The sequence below is a fragment of the Rhinopithecus roxellana genome, chromosome 9 (genome assembly GCF_007565055.1).
Source record: "Rhinopithecus roxellana isolate Shanxi Qingling chromosome 9, ASM756505v1, whole genome shotgun sequence".
NCBI classification, from domain to species: domain Eukaryota; kingdom Metazoa; phylum Chordata; class Mammalia; order Primates; family Cercopithecidae; genus Rhinopithecus; species Rhinopithecus roxellana.
This window is the reverse complement of record NC_044557.1, coordinates 62977891-62997889: the sequence shown is the minus strand read 5'-3', so window position 1 is coordinate 62997889 and position 19999 is coordinate 62977891. Positions and strand designations below refer to the sequence as shown.

Sequence of the window (19999 nt, the reverse complement as noted above, 5' to 3'; positions counted from 1 at the left end):
TTTAGCATATAGGAAAAAATCAGAATGTTATCCAGCATGTAGATAAAATTAAAGTAGTGTAGGCCGGGTGCTGTGGCTCGTATCCAGCACTTCAGGAGGCCAAGGCGGGCAGATCACAAGGTCAGGAGTTTGAGACCAGCCTGGCCAACATGGTGAAACCCCATCTCTACTAAAAAAATACAAAAATGAGGCAGGCGTGGTGGTGCATGTCTGTAATCCCAGCTACTTGGGAGGCTGAGGCAAGAGAATTGCCTGAACCTGAAAGGCAGAGGTTGCAGTGAGCCATGATTGCACCACAGCACTGCAGCCCAGGCAACAGAACTAGTCTCCATCTCAAAACAAAACAAAAAAATTAAAACAGTGTAAAACAACCAAAAAACAATCAGCCCATCTCATTAGAATACGGTAAAACTCAATCTAATACATTTTTTAAAGTTTCCCAATGGTAAAGTGTAAGAATAGTCTTAAAGTTTTTGTTTAATAAAGTTTTACATTAGTTACCTGTAATGTTTCCTAGCATATCTTTATTGTGACAAGTAGGGTCCTCTATATCGCCTTCTTTGAAACTGCCTATTTCTCCGTAGTAAAGAGCAATTCCAAGTTGCATTATACGAATAAACATAGGCAGCTGTTGATCTGTGATAGAAAGTTTCAAACTTTCTACTAAAGTATGAATCTGCATTTTGAAAAAGACAAAAACACCAACAAACGCATGTTTAAAAAGAGTACCTTTTACGTAAAGAAATGTTTTAAAGTCTTCAAATGGCATAACATAAAAGAAATGCTCCAAACATTTTAATACTTAAATCAAAACGATACTCTAAGATCTTAGGAATTAAGTAGATTTTGCTATGATGATCAATACACGTTAGCTAGAAACTATATTAAACCAAATGATGTACATACAAATAGAATTAATAGTGAGCAGGTATAATCCCATTAGATTTCCAGATTACTGTTTCAGAAACAAAGTTAGTTATGTAACCAAATAGCTACTCTCTAACATTAAGAGAATAACAGTACTACTCCCAAAAAACAGAACAATCTGTCAAAACCAAGAATAATAAAAATTTTATGTCATTTTAGTGAAACTCTAATCATTCTTTCCAGGTTTATTAACCATAAATAATACATACATATCCTAAAACCATGTGTTAACTGGGGAAAAGACTAGTATTACAACTATGAAAGTATGTAAATAATAAAAATTTTTGTCAAATATGGAAAAACAAGTGAAATGTATGTTGAAAAACATTTTTCAAATTTTAAATAAGATTTAAATAACAAAAGTTTTTCAAATTGTAATGATTTAAATGACATAAAATTTATTCAACTGATAAAATGAAACAATTATAACAAAGAAATAAAATTAACTACTAGCAAATAGAATATACAGCAATCAAAGTTCTCCTTAAAGAAAGAGTCACCAATGGAATATAAACACAGCTTCGGTGTAATGGTTTCCTGCTGTTATCGAAACATGGAGTAAAACCAATTAAGCCATAAAGTCAAGTCTCTTAGAAGGTTTATTTTGACTAATGTATTTGAGTGTCTATGAAAGATGAAGTAGTAGTAATGGCAATCATCGTATTTTTAGGGCTTAAAGCACATAAAAAGATTTATGTTAAGGGGGAGAAAACTGTATGGGGGGGTGTGAAATACCATATTTCGAATATAAGCACAAGTTTTTAAAAACTGACCTAATAATCATATACTGAATAAACAATGAAGAGGTAAGAAAATAGGCAATGAGTGTGGGAGGTGAGCAGGAAAGGAGTATGCACATCTGCTAAAGTTTCCTTAATTTGAAATTTCTCTGCCACATTCTTTTAAATCTTGTATTGCACCAATAGCTCTGGAGATAAGCAGTCAGCAAAACCAATAACAAAGAATCTGTCTTAAGTATCTTTTTAAAAACTCCTTAAAATGAGTAAGATTAATACTCAGTAGAAAAATGGATAAAGAACCTGAACTGATAATACAAAGAACAAATGACCAGTGAATGTGTTTTCAAAAATCTAACTTCAGTAGTAAACAGCAATTAAATTACATATCATTTGTTGTTCAACAAGTTGGCAATTTTTAAAATATGATCATATTTAAGGATAACAAGAGTATGATGTAGGCACTCCCCCTAATGTTCATGGGAGTATAACCTGGCTAAATCTTTCTGGAAACAATTTGGCAATACAGATCACAAGACTTAAAAAAAAGATATTTGCAATTATACAAATCTTTCCTAAGGAATTACTCAGGAAATGTGGTCAAAGATCTATGCACAGAATTTCACTGCTCTGAGAAACTGCAAAGTAAATTTCTAAAAACAGGAGAAATGTTAAATAAATTACGTACTCATAGGATCTGTATCTCATAAACGTCATAATCACCAGAACATATTTATTTCACATAAAAAATGGAAAATTATAAAAAGCCAACCCAAAATATAAACTGCATTCAAAATAAACATACATGAAAGATTTGAAAAGAAACAGAGGGGCCAGGCACGGTGATTCATGCCTGTAATCCCAGCACTTTGGGAGGCCAAGCCAGGGGGATCACGCATGAGGTCAGGAGCTCAAGACCAGACTGATCAACAGGGCAAAACCTCGTCTCTACTAAAAATACAAAAATTAGCCAGGCCTGCTGGACGGCACCTGTAATCTCAGTTACTCGGGAGACTGAGGCAGGAGAATTGCTTGAACCCAGGAGGCAGAGGATGCAGTGAGCTGAGATCATGCCATTGCACTCCAGCCTGGGCGACAAGAATAAGATTCTGTCTCAAAAAAAAAAAAAAAAAAAAAAAAAGAGGAAGAAAAGAAATAGAGTATCTGGAACATTTTGAGAAACCTCTGTTTGTGAGGTAATTAATGAGGTCGACCATATCTATTTAATACATATTCCCTAGGATTAGGAGTTGGAAGGATGATGGGTCTAACCCAAAATGGCAAATCTCAACATTACAATAGTATTAACAAAAAACTCAGGCAGGCATGGTGGTTCATGCCAGGAATCTCAGCACTTTGGGAGGTGTAGACAGGAGAATTACTTGAAGCTAGGAGGTTCAAGACCAGCCTGAGCTGCAGAGTAAGACTCCGCCTCTACAAAAAACAATTTAAAATGAGCCAGGGATGGAGACATGCGCCTGTAGTTCTAGCTACTTGAAAGCCTGAGGCAGAAGGATCGCTTGAGCCCAGGACTTCAAGGTTACAGTGAAGTATGATTGTGCCACTGCACTCCAGCCTGGGTGACAGGGAGCCTCGAAGGTAAAGAAAAAAGGAAAGAGGAAAAAGGAGAGAGAGCAGAGGGGAGGGGAGAGAAAGGGAGGAGAAGGGAAGGAGAGAGGAGGGAATTAAAAGAGAGAGAGAAAAGAAAAGAAGAAATAAAACCTCAAAAATTGATTTCAGTTGAGTATAAAACATTGATATCACATATTTGGCAACTATTATACACGTTTATTTATGTTGAGGGACTTTTTCAGTGAAATGTCATGGCTAATCAGTTGTGAGAACACAAACTTACTTATATGCCAACACTAAGTTTTTCCTCGTCTATTTTTATCTTCCTCTAATATAACCACATCCCATTTGCACTAACAGACCATTACATTTGCACTAATGATCAAAAACAGTATTTTATATAGTAAACTTGCATATATCCATTACTTGCTTTCAATGTATCTTGAATTTACCTTCACATTCCCCAACTTTACTAGAAAACCCAAGGCTAAAGAAAGTAAGCCCATTTCCCTGAGACAGAGCCATCAATATTACTGAGTTAATTCTTTTCCTTGTTTATCTTTGCCAAAGAAGCTAACTCAAATGTAGAAGGAAAAAGCAACAGAATATAAACAAACCAATATGCATTATACACTGTGTGGAAAAAAGTAAAACACAGGCAACTGAGCACTACCAAGAAAAAAACATGTAGATTTTACATATTAAGTACAGTAAGGCTACACAAAATAGAAAAAATTATATTTTTAATAAAATATAATGTAACAAAAACAAACCTAGTTTTTATACAGCCATACCGAAACAGAAACAGTAGTCAATACCAGTGTTCAGACACCTAAGTCCAGCCCTTCCATCACAGAACTTTGACAGTCAGAGGCAAGTAATTCAACAATAAACATTTATTCCACATTAAAACCTAGTTAACAGGATCAGAAGTCACCAAATTCTTTTTCCAAGATACAGTGATAAGCAGACAAACAATATTCAGAAAACTGTTAAATAAGACAACAATATTTATGCTTAGATACTAACCACATACATTGAAAACATACACTACATTGGAGAGAAAATTTTCACATGTATCAAAAGACATGTCCTGTTCTCACTTAGAAGTGGAAGCTAAATCTTCGGTATACATGGACATAAAGATGGGAACAACAGACAGTGTGGACTCTAAAGGGAAGGAAGGAAGGAGAGAGAACAAGCGCTGAAAAACTTCCTTTTGGGTACTATGTTCACTATCTGGGTGATGGTATCAATGGGAGCCCAAACCTAAGTATCATACAATATTATACCCTTATAACAAATCCCTTAATCTTAAATAAAAATGGAAATAAAAAAAAAGACATGTCCTGAATAACTCCCTAAGATTTTAATTACATTTTAAAAATCATAAATCAAAAGCTAAAACTTCTTGAACCAATAAACTAAAATATTAGGTTAGTATATCAAGCTTTACAAAGTCACCTAGTAAAGAGAAGTATAGATAGCAGATCATGCTGAACAGATTATAAGAACTGAAATACAGAATACTGATATGTAGTCCATTGTGGGTATAAATATACCCTTTATTAGTATTTCCTCTATCTACTTGAAGAGAGAAACACTAATAAACAGCTGGACAAACTAAAAAAATAAAATTACAGTTACAGAGAAAAGTTGTCTCTAAACTCTACTAGAATATATCATACAGAAATGTATAAATACAACATAAAAATCATAAACAGAAATAAACTTTTTATAAAAACAAATGGCATACATATTTATAAGGTTAATTTCCTCATTTGTTAATAATGATTAGCATCCGCAAGAGTCAATAAACAAAATAAAGACATGCAACTTAACTACAAAAAAAAGAGATACCTACTTTAATAACAGATGGCATCTTGGAATTTAGGTTATCATATGTAAAATGAAGACGAGTTCTGAAGGAACATTTGTACAATAAAGGATCCTGGTAAAATTCTATTTTACCACTGGCATTCCGTTTATCAAGACAAACTGTACAGTCAGAAAAATTGATAACCTTTCTCAGCACCAAATCAGTTGCTAAAAAGGAAAGAAAACATTTTAAGTAAAAAGGAAAATGAGCAAGGGAAAGGCAACCATTATTTATTAGTATAAATAGTAATAAAACTAATAACAGAAAATAAGATTAATGGAGTGTTTAATACATAATGCCAGACCATATGCAATGAACTTTTCATTTTATTATACAATTTAAATCTTCCAACAACTTTATGAAATAGGCACAATTCTCCCCATTTTATATATAAAGAATCAGAGACCTAATTAGCTTACCCCCCATCTGCATGGCATATTAACTACAAATATTTTTTTAATTATGAAAAATTTCACTACAGTTCTCTTACACAATGAGATAATAAAATTCTTAAGAATCCATACTAAAGATAATTTTTTGAAGAAGTCATTCACTTAACATTCATTTTATATTAAAAAACTCACTGCTACTTTAAACTTGCACTATCCAATATGGTAGCCACCAGCCATATGTGGCTATTTAAAATTAAAATTATATAAAAATAAAAATTCAGGTCCTTGGTTGCACTAGCTATATTTCAAGTGCTCAACAGCTACATGTGGCTAGTGGCTACCATATTGGAGAGAGAAGATAAAAAACACTTGTATTATGACAGAAAGGTCTAGTGGAAAATACCACATTAATAAAGAAATCACCAATCAGTCTAGAGTATATTTTCAAAAGAATAAAAATAAAACAGTCGATGGTAAAGTATAAAAGTATGAAATGAAGCCTTTAGCAAATCGATAATTTCTTAACTGATAAGCAATTCCTAGGTAAATATCAGGCCCAAATCTACTTGCCCAGTGATTTTAAGTTAGCCATGGGAATTTAAAAAACAATAAAATGTGTTTTAGTTCGGGTTATAACACTATTTCTGAGTATATCCTGGCAACTTCTAATTAATTCAACATTTTATTTTTTAAGTTTTTAAAAAGTAGAAATTAAAGAAGATGTGTCTAAATAGTATTATTTGGAGATAAATTTCAAAGTTGTCTGTTACTTGAAAAAAATATATGACTACCATATTTCAAATGTACATATTACATGAATAATGATTTAGTTACTAATATTATATATGTACACAAATTAAGAAATTACAATAGTAGGACTAGAAATGAGAAAAAAAAAACATAAGATATCCTGTAGGTATTTCCTTCCCTCTCTTTATGATAACAATTATCACTTTCTGAGTATTTGCTATTACTCAGATACTACACGAAGTCTTTTACATCTCTTATCTGACAATATTTATACGGTCCTGTTAAAAAATGTGAAAACTGAGGCACAGTGGTAATAGTTTGTCTACTGTTATACAGTTTATAAAGATTAGAGCTGTAATTCAAACTCTGGCAACTGTACTGCAGAGTTCATGTTCTCATCTACTGTGCTATAAGAACATAAGCTATTCAGTCCAGGCATGGTGGTTCACGCCTATAATCCCAGCACTTTGGGAAGTGGAGGCAGATTGCTTGAGGCCAGGAGTTCAAAACCAGCCTGGGCAAAGTGGTGAAACCCCATCTCTACTGCAAAGACAACAATTAGCTGGGTGTGGTGGCAAATGCAGAAAATCACAGCTACTCAGGAGACTGAGGCACAAGAATCGCTTGAACCCAGGGGGTAGAGCTTGCAGTGAGCCAAGATCATGCCACTGCACTCCAGCCCTGGACAACAGAGTAAGACTCTCTCTTAAAAAAAAAAAAGTTAAGCATTCATATTTCAAGGATACCCCAGACAATTATTATTCAGTGAAAAAAGGAAATTACTGTTTTAAAAATGTTTTTTCTTAAACATGAAATGTAACAGCAACTATATTTCAAAAACTTACAAAATGAATTATAGTTGCTGGTACTTACTTTAAAAATATGCTACAATTTAATCAGTAAAATATTATTCATCACTGAAATTAGGGCTCTTCAACTATATATGCCAATATATAGAAATATTAAAAGCATAGTATTGATTGAAAACAGCAAACCTAAAATACAACATATAAGAATACTATTTTTAAAACAAGGGTAGGAAACTTATTCAAAGAAATAGAGAAAACTTCCCAAACCTGGAGAAAGCAATCAAAGAAAAGCCTTTGGATTCACTGTCATATTCTACCAAACATTTAAAGAACTCATACCAATATTCACAAAGTATTCCAAAAAATTGAAGTGGAAGAAATTCTTCCAAAATAATTTCCATACTATCCAAAGCAATCTACGAAATCAATGCAATCCCTATCAAAATACCAATGACATTTCACAGACATAAGAAAAAACAATCCTAAAATGTGTATGGAACCACAAAGACCCTAAATACTCAAAGCAACCCCAAGCAAAAAGAACACAGCTGGAGGCATCATACTCCCTGACTTTAAAATTTACTAAAAGCAATAATAACCAAAACAGCATGGTACTGGCACAAAAAAAGACACATAGCCCAATGGAATAAAATAAAAAAACCCAGAAATAAATCCAAGCATTTACAGCCAACTGATTTTCTACATAGGGGTCAAGAAAATACACTGAGGAAAAGAACAGTCTCTTCAAAAAATGGTGCTGGGAAAACTGGATATCTATATGCAGAACAAACCTAGACCCTTATCTCTCACTACAAAAATCAACTCGAGATAGATAAAAGACTTAAATGTAAGACCTGACATTGGTCTAGGCAAAGAATTTATGACTAAGACCTCTTTTGAATATATGTTTTTTCTACCATAAAGACACATGCGTGTACGTTCATTGCAGCACTATACACAATAGCAAAGACATGGAATCAACCTAGATGCCCAATAGTGGACTAAAGAAAATATGAGACACATACACCATGGAATACTACATAGACATAAAAAAGGATGAAATCATGTCCTTTGCAGCAATATGGATAGAGCTGGAGGGCATTATCCTAAGCAAATTAATGCAGGAACAGAAAACCAAACATCGCATGTTCTCAATTATAAGTGGGAGCTAAGCACTGAGTATACATGGACACAAAGAAGGGAACAATAAATACCAAGGCCTACTCGAGGGTGGAGGGTCGGAGGAAGGTAAGAATCAAAAGATTAACCATTAGGTACTATGCTCATTACTTGAACGACAAAATAATCTGTATATCGAATGCACGCAACACGCAATTTACCCAAGTAACAGACCTGCACATGTACCCCCTGAACCTAAAATACAACTTGGAAAGGAAAAAAAAGAAATATTAATTATCACATATAGTATGGATATAATTTGATATAATAGTATGGATATAATAAATTGATTTAACCATTTCAGAGAACAATTCAGCAATATAAAACATAACTGAATGTTTACATACTCAGTTATTCTTTTCCTGATCATAATTTACAGAACTCAAACACGTAACGAGGAAACATAGAAAAGGATGTACATTCCAGCATTATGGGCAATGTCAGTATTTTAGAACAACTTGAATGTCAACCATATGGGAGATGATAGGATTCTGCCTCTAATAGTAGAAAAGATTAGATATTCTGAAGACCTTTATACTGAAATAAAAGTCTTGGAAATTATTAAAAAATACGTAAGGGGAAGGAATGAGTTAAAGGAGAAAAAATAGATAGATGGCCCAACTATTTTATTTTTTAATCCATTATGGCAAGTAATTAGTGTAATCTGATTTGGTGTCAATTGAACATCTTATGTTTATTGGTCTTTGGGGTATACTCTTTTTTACATATTTGTTCAAGTCTCCTGTCCATTTTTCTATTGAGCTACTTTTTTCTTATAGATTTATAAAAGTTATATATTGTGGATATAAGTATGTTGCAAACTGTAAGTATCAAGAATATACACTTCCATCTGTGGCTTGTCTTTTTACCCTCATAAAGACATTACAATTCTTATTTTAATTGCAATATTTTAATACAGCCTCATACATTACTTGTTGGTGTAAAAAATGGCATTACTATTATGAAAAAACTATTTGTCAGTTATCTCTAAAGCTTAACATAGGCCTACACTATGACCCAGTAATTTCACTCCTAGGCATATACCCAACAGAAATATATGTATATGTCCACCAAAGGACATGTATGAAAATGTTCGTTATAGCATTATTCATTACAGCCAAAACTGGACATAATTAAATCTATATCAATAGTACACTGAGCAAAAAAATGTTTTATTCACAACATGGACCAGACCTGCAAACTCGCCATCCCCCATACATCAGGAAAGACCAGTGCAGGCAGAATCCCAACCCTTCCTCACCTGATTGTGCAGGGAGAAGAAACAGATATATACACACACAAATGAACTATTGTTACAAAAACCTGAATAAATTTCACTTACATAATATTGAGCAAAATAATGTAGGCCCAAAAATACATATGGTTCCATTCAAACAAAAATTTAAAGAGTCAAAACCCTACTATGGTGTCAGATGTCAGGAAAATGGTTGCTTTGGGGAAAGAAGGGGCAGTAGTAAGTGAGTATATGCACAACAAGCACTTCTGGGTACTGATATTGTTCAATTTCTTGAGCTTGGTAGTGGTTACATGAGTATGTTCATTTTATGGTATGTCATTTTGTTATGTGGGTTCTTTGTTTGTTTTGAGTTTGTTTGTTTGTTTGTTTGAGATGGAGTCTTGCTCTATCGCCAAGGCTAGAATGCAGTGGCACAATCTCGGCTCACCCAGCCTCCACTTCCCAGGTTCAAGTGATTCTCCTGCCTCAGCCTCCCAAGTAGCTAGGATTACAGGCACCTGCCACCATGCCCAGCTAAATTTTTTTGTATTTTTAGTAGAGATGGTGTTTCACCATGCTGGCCAGGCGGGTCTCAAACTCCTGACCTCAGGTGATGCGCCTGCCTCAGCCTACCAAAATGCTGGGATTACAGGCGTAAGCCACCACACCCGGCCAGCTATGTGTTTTTGCTTAATGCTCTTTCTTTTTTGTATGTTATGCTTCAATTTTAAAAAATTATTTTAAAAAAAACTGAATAAAAGGGAAAATAATAGTTTCTTCCTCAGAGAGTTAAAGGGTTAAACAAGATAATTAATATAAAATATATAACACTAGCCCTGGTACTAAATAAACAGAAGATATATTTTCACTGTCTTTATCACCACCATCATCATGAGCTTTCATATGGTATCATATTTGCTTCTGAAGATACATTGGCAAGTTAGAAGCAGTCATTTTATAAATGACTCACCCAAGTTTGCACTATCAATGAATAGTGGAGAGAAGATTCCAACTAAGATCTCTTCCAACTCCTGATCCAGAATTCTAATTCATGATAAATAATTTCCCAAAATAAAATTGGCATTGCTTCTATATTAAAAACTGTATTTCTGGCTGGGCATGGTGGCTTACGCCTGTAATCCCAGCATTCTGGGAGGCCGAGGCAGGCAGATCACTTGAGGTCAGGAATTAAAGAACAGACTGGCCAACATGGTGAAACCCCATCTCTACTAAAAATATAAAAATTAGCCAGGCATGCTGGCAGACGCCTAGAGTCCCAGCTACTTGGGATGTTGAGGCAGGAGAATCGCTTGAACCCAGGAGGCAGAAGTTGCAGTGAGCCAAGATTGCGTCACTGCACCCCAGCCTGGGTGACAGAGCAAAACTCTGTGTCAAAAAAGTTAATTAATTAAAATAAAATTTCTTCACCAAAAATGTCAACTCACTAATTCAATCCTACATTGTCCAGTTCTATTTTTCTATTTTCCATAGCTGCTTCTTCCAGTGTTTTAATCAAATATTTCTTTCCACAGAAGATGCAAAGGGGGGTATTAACAATACATAAGAAATGATGTTTGGGCCTTACCTACACTCTTATTTATGTCATAACAAAGCTGTAACATCAGGACTCTCCTTTTGTTACATATGAAGATTAAAGTTTAAAAAACACATAATAATAAAACTATATTCCAGTTCTGCTGCTTCCTAGTTGTGTGCCTTAATCAGGCAAATTAAACACTCTTGAGACTCAATTTCACTTTGCTTTAACCCTTTAACTGGGATTTACGATTAATAAATGAATATATGACTAAATATCAAAAAGAGATAAAAAGAGGCTTCAGGACAACCAAGAAATTCCAGGCCTGGCATGGTGGCTCACACCTGTAATCCCAACACTTTGGGAGGCCAAGGCGGGTAGATCACTTGAGTCTAGGAGTTTGAGACCAGCCTGGGCAACAGGGCAAAACCCCATCTCTACAAAAAATGCAAAAATTAGCCAGGCATGGTGGTGCACGCCTGTGGTCCCAGCTACTTGCGAAGCTGAGATGGAAGGATTACCTGAGCCCAGGAAGTCCAGGCTGCAGTAAGCCAAGATAGCACCACTGCACTCCACCCTGGGCAACAGAATGAGACCCTTTCTCAAAGAGGAAAGGGGAAGAGGGAAGGGGGCAGGGGAGAAGCGAGGAGAGGGAAGGGAGGATGAAAGGGGGAGGGGAGGGGGGATGGTGGGGGCGAGAGGAGGAAAAGAAGAAAGAAATTCCAAATGTGCTTTGGAATACACAAGCCTAAAACATAAATCAACCAGATATATTACCTTGCCTTCACCAAGCTTTGTAAATGCAACATGATGCCTTTCACCTTTCAAAAACATAAACAATTCAAACTAAATATCATTTAACTTTTATTGCTACAACCCATGGCACTATAAAATATAGTCATGAACTGCATAACAATACCTAAGTCAACAACAGACCATATATCTATGACGGTTGTCCCATAAGATTATAATACTATATTTTTACTATACCTTTTCTGTTTTTAGATTCACAAATACCACTGTGTTACAACTACCTGCAGTACTCAGCACAATAACATGCTGTACAGGTTTGCAGCCTAGGAGCAATAATAGCCTATACCATACACCTGAGGTGTGTACTGGCTATACTATCTAGGTTTGTGTAAGTATACTCTATGATATTTGCATAACAACAAAATCATCTAAGATGCATTTATCAGAATATGTCCTTGTTGTTAAGCAATGCATGATTGTATTATACACCACATTTGAAACAAGCATGTGGCAGGTAAGAATGAAAATTAAAAGTATTAAAAAACAAGTATAGGCCATGCATGGTGGCTCATAACTGTAATCTCAGCACTTTGGGGGGCCAAGGCAGGCAAATCGCTAGAGCTCAGGAATTTAAGACCAACCTGGGCAACGTGGCAAAACCTTGTCACTACAAAAAAAACACAAAAATTTGGCCAGGCGCGGTGGCTCACACCTGTAATCCCAGCACTTCGGAAGGCCGAGGCGGGCAGATCACAAGGTCAAAAGATAGAGACCATCCTGGCTAACACCGTGAGACCCCGTCTCTACTAAAAATACAAAAAATTAGTCAGGCATGGTAGTGGGCACCTGTAGTCCCAGCTACTCGGGAGGCTGAGGCAGAAGAATTATATGAACCCAGGAGGTGGAACTTGGCAGTGAGCCGAGATCGCACCACTGCACTCCAGCCTGTGTGACAGAGCAAGACTTTGTCTCAAAAAAAAAAAAAAAAAAAATAGCCAGGCATGACAGCATGTGCCTGTAGTCCCAGCTACTCAAGAGACTGAGGTGAGAGGATTGCTTGAGCCTGGGAGGCAGAGGTTGCAGTGAGTTGAGATCACACCACTGCACTCCAGCCTGGGCAAGAGCCAGACCCTGTCTCAAAAATAAACAAACAAAAAAAACCACAAGTATAGATTTCTGAATTTGGAGTGTCTCCTAACCTCCTGTAATCATATGCAACATTTTGTATATGTGCATTCTTTTTCCACACTGGAGGCATGAAGATTTGATAACATTTACCAGCAAGTCAGTTGGCCCAAAGAAAGGTTAAGAGTTAAAGCAACTGTTTCAATTATGGAAAAATATACAGTATTCTTGATATTTACTCACCAGAAATATCCATGAATGCACGATCCCATAATTCACCTACTGTATAACATTCTGCAGAAGTGATGTTGACTGAAAGAACGATATCGTCTTCAACATATTTTAATATGAGATTATTTATCAAAATGTTTACATTATTTACAACTCGTCTAATCAGACTCTGCACATAACCTATAAAATAGAAAAAAAGATTTTAATTAGCCACAAATCTCTCAGTAAATAATTATTTCTTAAAATGTTATTGAACTTAATGTATGAGAAAGGTAGGTATTATTTAGCACATTTCCCAAAGAGAAACTAAAGTTCAGATAGGTTAAAAGGCTTGCCAAAGTGACACAGTTAGTAAGTAGCAGATCCAGCCCAACAAATGTCATTATCAAGAAGTTCTATAGTGAAGTATTCACATACTAAGAGAAACCACAAAGACCATATATATTTTTGATAACATAATACTAGATCCCATACAATGATTATCCTATACTTCAAGTACTTTGATTTTTGCTTATTATATTACGTAAATACTTTCCAAAATGAAACAATGTTACTAAATTCTGATTATACAGTATATTAAAAGATGGGCTTCTTTAAGCTTAAGCTTCTTTTTAAACCAGCTACCATCAACTCTTCCTAGTTTAGCCATAAAAATATTTAAAAGTTATGCCTGGGATAGAGGAAACATGACCATCATAATGAATTCAACTCTATTCACTTACTAATATTTAATGTTAAAATAGAGTAGAAGGGAAAATATGAACGAAGAAAATGTAGACAGGAAGAGTTAAAGAAATATTTTTTAAATACTACCATGAAGAAGACAGAAAAATGAAAAAACAAAAGTATGGAAGGAAGGAGAATGTATAAAAGTAGAATAAGAACACAGGGAAATAAGAAAAAGAAACAGAAATACTAGTTAACTCAAAACACTAAAAGTAATTAATGAACATTCTATTTCTTCATGGCTTGCTTAGAATCTCCAAATTTTTTCTTTTAATTTCATGCTACTGTGGAATACTTCATAATCTCACTTACGTTTCTCACTTAAGTGTGTACATGGATACATTATTCAGTAATTTAGTTAAAAATATAAATAACACTTTATAAAAAGCATTTTAAAAGCCAGGAGAAAAAAAAATTAATCTTTTCCACTGTAAAAAGCTAACTAAAAGGTAATACATTTCCACTATTAAAGGAAACTACTTAAAAGGTAATTAAAATTTTAGCTATTTCATGAAATAACCATATGGTTGTATTCTTTAACCCAGAATTTTACTGGACAAAACAGAATCAACTTCTGTCAGCAACTGACATTGTTAACACCTATACTAAAGCCTGCTGGGAGAAAGCTTATTTAAATCTATTCAACGATAACATGTTTGCAAAACCCAACTCCTTCATTCATTCCCAATGATGCAAATAGGAGAGAAATGTAATACAACTTAGATTCCAGGTTTTCTCCTATATAGAAACTATTAGCAGCTTTTAGAGTGCCAATTATCACATGCTATAAAATTAACATTCAAAATATTAATAGATTTAAAGTAACAATTACTATTTCATGAGTAGATGCTAAAATAATTCTTAACAAATGTGACTTCCAAAAGAAATTTTAAGTATCAACATTTTAACCTTAGAATGTACATAACCCCATATTATTACTACTCAATGCAGATTTTTAAAAATAAAAATAGGGCCGGGAGCGGTGGCTCACGCCTGTAATCTCAGCACTTTGGGAGGCCGAGGCGGGCGGATCACGCGGTCAAAAGATGGAGACCATCCTGGCTAACATGGTGAAATCCCATCTCTACTGAAAATACAAAAAAATTAGCCAGGTGTGGTGGCGGGCGCCTGTAGTCCCAGCTACTCAGGAGGCTGAGGCAGGAGGATGGCATGAACCCAGGAGGCGGAGCCTGCAGTGAGTCGAGATCGCGCCGCTGCACTCCAGCCTGGGCGACAGAGCAAGGCTCCGTCTCAAAAATAAATAAAAATAAAAATAAAAATAAATACATTTCCAAGAAGTCAAGTAAGCATGACTAATATTGGTTTCTCTATTTCTCAAAAACCTGTCATGAATAGGGAACTGTTTGTTTTGTTTTGTTTTGTTTTTTTGAGACAGAGTCTCTCTCTACTGCCCAGGCTGGAGTGCAAATGCACAATCTCGGCTCACGGCAACCTCCGCCTCCCGGGTTCAAGTGATTCTCCTTCCTCAGTCTCCTGAATAGCTAGGATTACAGGCACGTGCCACCACGTCAGGCTAATTTTTGTATTTTTTTAGTAGAGATGGGGTTTCACCATATTGGCCAGGCTGGTCTCCAACTCCTGACCTCGTGATCCGCCCACCTTAGCCTCCCAAAGTACTGGGATTCAGGCATAAGCCACCATGCCCGGCCAATAGAGTACTCTTAAAAACCACATAAGCGTTCATGAGTTTTTATTATCTTTAAAACAGTATCAAAAATAGCACAGAAATATAATGCAAAGTAATAGAAACATAAAATATGTATTTTAACTGATAGAACACTACTGATGGATTTTTCATCTTTTTAAAAATATTTTCTGGCTGGGCATGGTGGCTCACACCTATAATCCCAGCGCTTTGGGAGGCTGAAGCAGGCAGATCGTTTGAGCTCAGGGGTTCAAGACCAGCCTGGGCAACATGGTAAAAACCCGTCTCTACAAAACTACAAAAATTAACTGGGTGTGGTGGCATGTGCCTTAGTCCCAGTTACTCGGGAGGCTAAGGCAGCAGAATCGCTTGAACACCAGAGGCGGAGGTTTTGGTGTGCCAAAGTTGCACTATCACACTCCAGCCTGGGTGACAGGAGTGAAACCCTGTCTCAAAATAATATATATTTTTTTCTTTCCATTTTGTATTATAAAACTGACATACAAATTGAGACGAATAAGCCAATTCACCAAAGTAAAAGAAACAAATAGCAAAACAACTACTTCTGTAGAAGACTATTTCTATTTCCTTATTAAAAATGCAATGTCAAAATAAGTAACAGAAACTTATCAGTGGAATAAATGACACACTGTCTCTATAATCCCTCAAAGTAACTTGCTTCTACGCAAGCTACAAGAGAGTGTCAAGCAGATCTAACAGCTCTCATCACTCCATACTTAGAGACTCCCTGGAACTATATTTGTTCAAATAACATAATAATCATCCAGGTCTACTCCACAAGCATCTGAAAATGGAAAGTCACACTAAGGATGAGAACCTACAAGATGTAATATTAGATGGCTCTAAAACAGCCTGCTACTTATCAACCTTTCTCCAGAAATTCTTATTATCTACCTCTCCCCATACCTCATATAACCCCTTCTTCCAAACATACATCTATGTCCACAGGACCAGTTGAAAACACTAAATTTTCACTAACTTTGCTCATGTTCTTCCTCCTTTTTAGAATACTTTTTGTCCATTCACACTTCTTGTTCAGGTGCAGTATAATTTTCCTCTGCCTTATATTGTCTTCTCCAATGTCCTCCATCCTATACCTCAACATTAAAGAGAAATGCCTCTATGACTTTTCTTGGGCTTATGCTACTATTAGTCATTTGCTTGTGTATATGTTTGGTTATCTTCTCTGATAAACTGTGAAATCCTAGAGAAAAAAGATTATATCTTATTTATTTCTCTGATAGTCTTAAATGGCATGTATCAAAATGTTTTGATTACAAAGAGACACCATCTGCAATTGATTCATCCTGATGTGGTCACTGGGAAGCCAAGTTGCTCATAATCAGAAATTTCCATGGTTGATGACTTGGTTACAGTACATAAAAACATCTTAGTCAAGTTTTTGGTGTAAAATTTATTTGAGCATTATGTAGCATCAGATAGGAAATTTACGCTCAAATGGTTAAAGGGAAAATAAGTTCTTTAGAATGTTCTTTTATGAAATGCTGAAATTGTTTCAAAACAAAAAGTTTGTTAAAAGGCCAAGAATAAAAAATCTTTATTGTCAATGTTATATAGACAGGCCCAATAAAATATGAATTAAAAACATTTATCAGATTTAGTAACTAGATAATAATTGTGGGCAATTACTGTAGGAGCTAAAAAAAAAAAACATGTGAGTTGGTGATACTATATTATTTAAGATGATCACAGAAGTTCTAGACAATGAAATAAAGGGAAAAAAGAGAAATTAGTGTATAAGTATTGCAAAGGAGGGAAAAAAGTCATTTCACAAAGATGACAGTACTTTTTATATAGAAGCTCCAAAAGAAGAGACTAAAAAATATTGAATACTGGTCAGCTAACAAAATACAAAAATTAGCTTTCCTATACAAAAAAAGTAATAAAAAGAAAATGGTAAAAATGGAAATCCCAACTAGCAATAAAATGTATGAGATAGCATTTTCCACCTATAAAAGTTTAAGAGATGTTTTTTAATAATAAAAAATAGCATTGGACTAAAAATGTGACTGGAATAAAGTATTGTTACAAACTTTTCACCAAGTAATTTAGCCATTTTAAGCCGAAAACCTTAAAAGTGCTTACAAATTTTGACTCTATAAATTGGAAAGGATTTTTCCGAAAGAAATAAGCAGAGGTGTATGCAAAGACTTACCTACATATGTTTGCTAAAGCATTTTACAAAACTAAAAATAACAAATAACCTAAATATCAAACAAAAAAAAAAGGACTGGTTGAATAAACTGTAGAAGAGTTATACAACAGGATTGTATGCCACTGACTGAAATAACAATGTAAAAAATATGAATGGCCTGGAAACACGTTTTTGGCGTAACATTAAATGAAAAATTTAGGTTACAAAAAATTGTGTGTGTGTGTGTGCATATGTGTGAATGTGTGTGTGTAAAGGAAGAAAAGACTCTCTAAAAGGTTGTACACCACAATGTTAACCGATTTCAGTTCTGGGTAAGATAAAGTAAGCACTCCACCCTGTCTTTCCCAGTGACTGCAGCCATAAAACCTGGAGAGAATGTATGGAGCAGCTACTTCAGAGCTCTGAAAAAGTAAATAGTAGGCATGATATGGGAAACAGAAACAAAAAACAGAGTGACCAAAGAAAAACAACAAATGAAATGGCAGGTGTAAATTCAAATACATCAATAATTATATTCTAATTTAATCACATTGTGGTCAGAGAGAATGATACATGATATTGATGCTTTGAAATTTCTCAAGACTTCCTTTTCAACCAAGTCTTTGTTAATATCTGTAGATACTCAATGTGTGCATCAAAAGAAATGTATACTGTCTTACGTGCCTAGTGCAGAGTTTACATGTGTCTACTAAAACAAAATTTTGATATCCAATGATCTAATTTAGAGAATTTTTTTTCCTGATTGATTTATGACCTTTCAAAGTCAGATCGTTAGGTACATACAAAGTCAATGTGTATTTTCTGGAGAACTATATCTTTTATTATAATTTAGTATCTTTATTACCTATTTCCATTAATGTCTTTTGTCTTTAATTTTCTTATTTTTGCCTCATTTTCATACAAAGATACAGATTTATTTTTGGTTTTTTTTTTTTTTTTTTTTAATTATACTTTAAGTTCTAGGGTATATGTGCATAACGTGCAGCTTTGTTACATATGTATACTTATGCCATGTTGGTGTGCTGCACCCATCAACTCGTCAGCACCCATCAATTCATCATTTATATCATGTATAACTCCCCAATGCAATCCCTCCCTCCTCCCCCCTCCCCCCTCCCCATGATAGGCCCCAGTGCGTGATGTTCCCCTTCCCGAGTCCAAGTGATCTCATTGTTCAGTTCCCACCTATGAGTGAGAACATGCGGTGTTTGGTTTTCTGTTCTTGTGATAGTTTGCTAAGAATGATGGTTTCCAGCTGCATCCATGTCCCTACAAAGGACTCAAACTCATCCTTTTTTATGGCTGCATAGTATTCCATGGTGTATATGTGCCACATTTTCTTAATCCAGTCTGTCACAGATGGACATTTGGGTTGATTCCAAGTCTTTGCTATTGTGAATAGTGCCGCAATAAACATACGTGTACATGTGTCTTTGTAGTAGACTAATTTATAATCCTTTGGGTATATACCCAGTAATGGGATGGCTGGGTCATATGGTACATCTAGTTCTAGATCCTTGAGGAATTGCCATACTGTTTTCCATAATGGTTGAACTAGTTTACAATCCCACCAACAGTGTAAAAGTGTTCCTATTTCTCCACATCCTCTCCAACACCTGTTGTTTCCTGACTTCTTAATGATTGCCATTCTAACTGGTGTGAGATGGTATCTCATTGTGGTTTTGATTTGCATTTCTCTGATGGCGAGTGATGATGAGCATTTTTTCATGTGTCTGTTGGCTGTATGAATATCTTCTTTTGAGAAATGTCTGTTCATATCCTTTCCCCACTTTTTGATGGGGTTGTTTGCTTTTTTCTGGTATATTTGTTTGAGTTCTTTGTAGATTCTGGATATTAGCCCTTTCTCAGATGAGTAGGTTGCAAAAATTTTCTCCCATTCTGTAGGTTGCCTGTTCACTCTGATGGTGCTGTGCAAAAGCTCTTTAGTTTAATTAGATCCCATTTGTCAATTTTGGCTTTTGCTGCCGTTGCTTTTGGTGTTTTAGACATGAAGTCCTTGCCCATGCCTATGTCCTGAATGGTACTACCTAGATTTTCTTCTAGGGTTTTTATGGTATTAGGTCTAACATTTAAGTCTCTAATCCATCTTGAATTAATCTTCGTATAAGGGGTAAGGAAAGGATCCAGTTTCAGCTTTCTACTTATGGCTAGCCAATTTTCCCAGCACCATTTATTAAATAGGGAATCCTTTCCCCATTTCTTGTTTCTCTCAGGTTTGTCAAAAATCAGATGGCTGTAGATGTGCGGTATTATTTCTGAGG

At 35.2% G+C, this 19999-nt stretch overlaps 1 protein-coding gene across 14 annotated transcripts in view; it reads right to left on the bottom strand.

The window, feature by feature from the left end:
* VPS13B (vacuolar protein sorting 13 homolog B) overlaps positions 1 to 19999 on the bottom strand; it is a 904863-nt gene that overhangs the window by 802193 nt on the left and 82671 nt on the right. For all 14 annotated transcript variants that reach the window (XR_004059219.1, XR_004059220.1, XR_004059221.1 and 11 more), the window contains exons 5-7: positions 13141 to 13308; positions 5101 to 5282; positions 502 to 676 (exon numbers count right to left, since the gene is read on the bottom strand). Coding sequence is in view for 11 of the 14 variants with exons in the window: in XM_010385612.2 (XP_010383914.1) it covers positions 502 to 676; positions 5101 to 5282; positions 13141 to 13308 (525 nt within the window). In the remaining 3 variants the exon portion in view is untranslated. The remainder of the gene's footprint in view (positions 1 to 501; positions 677 to 5100; positions 5283 to 13140; positions 13309 to 19999) is intronic.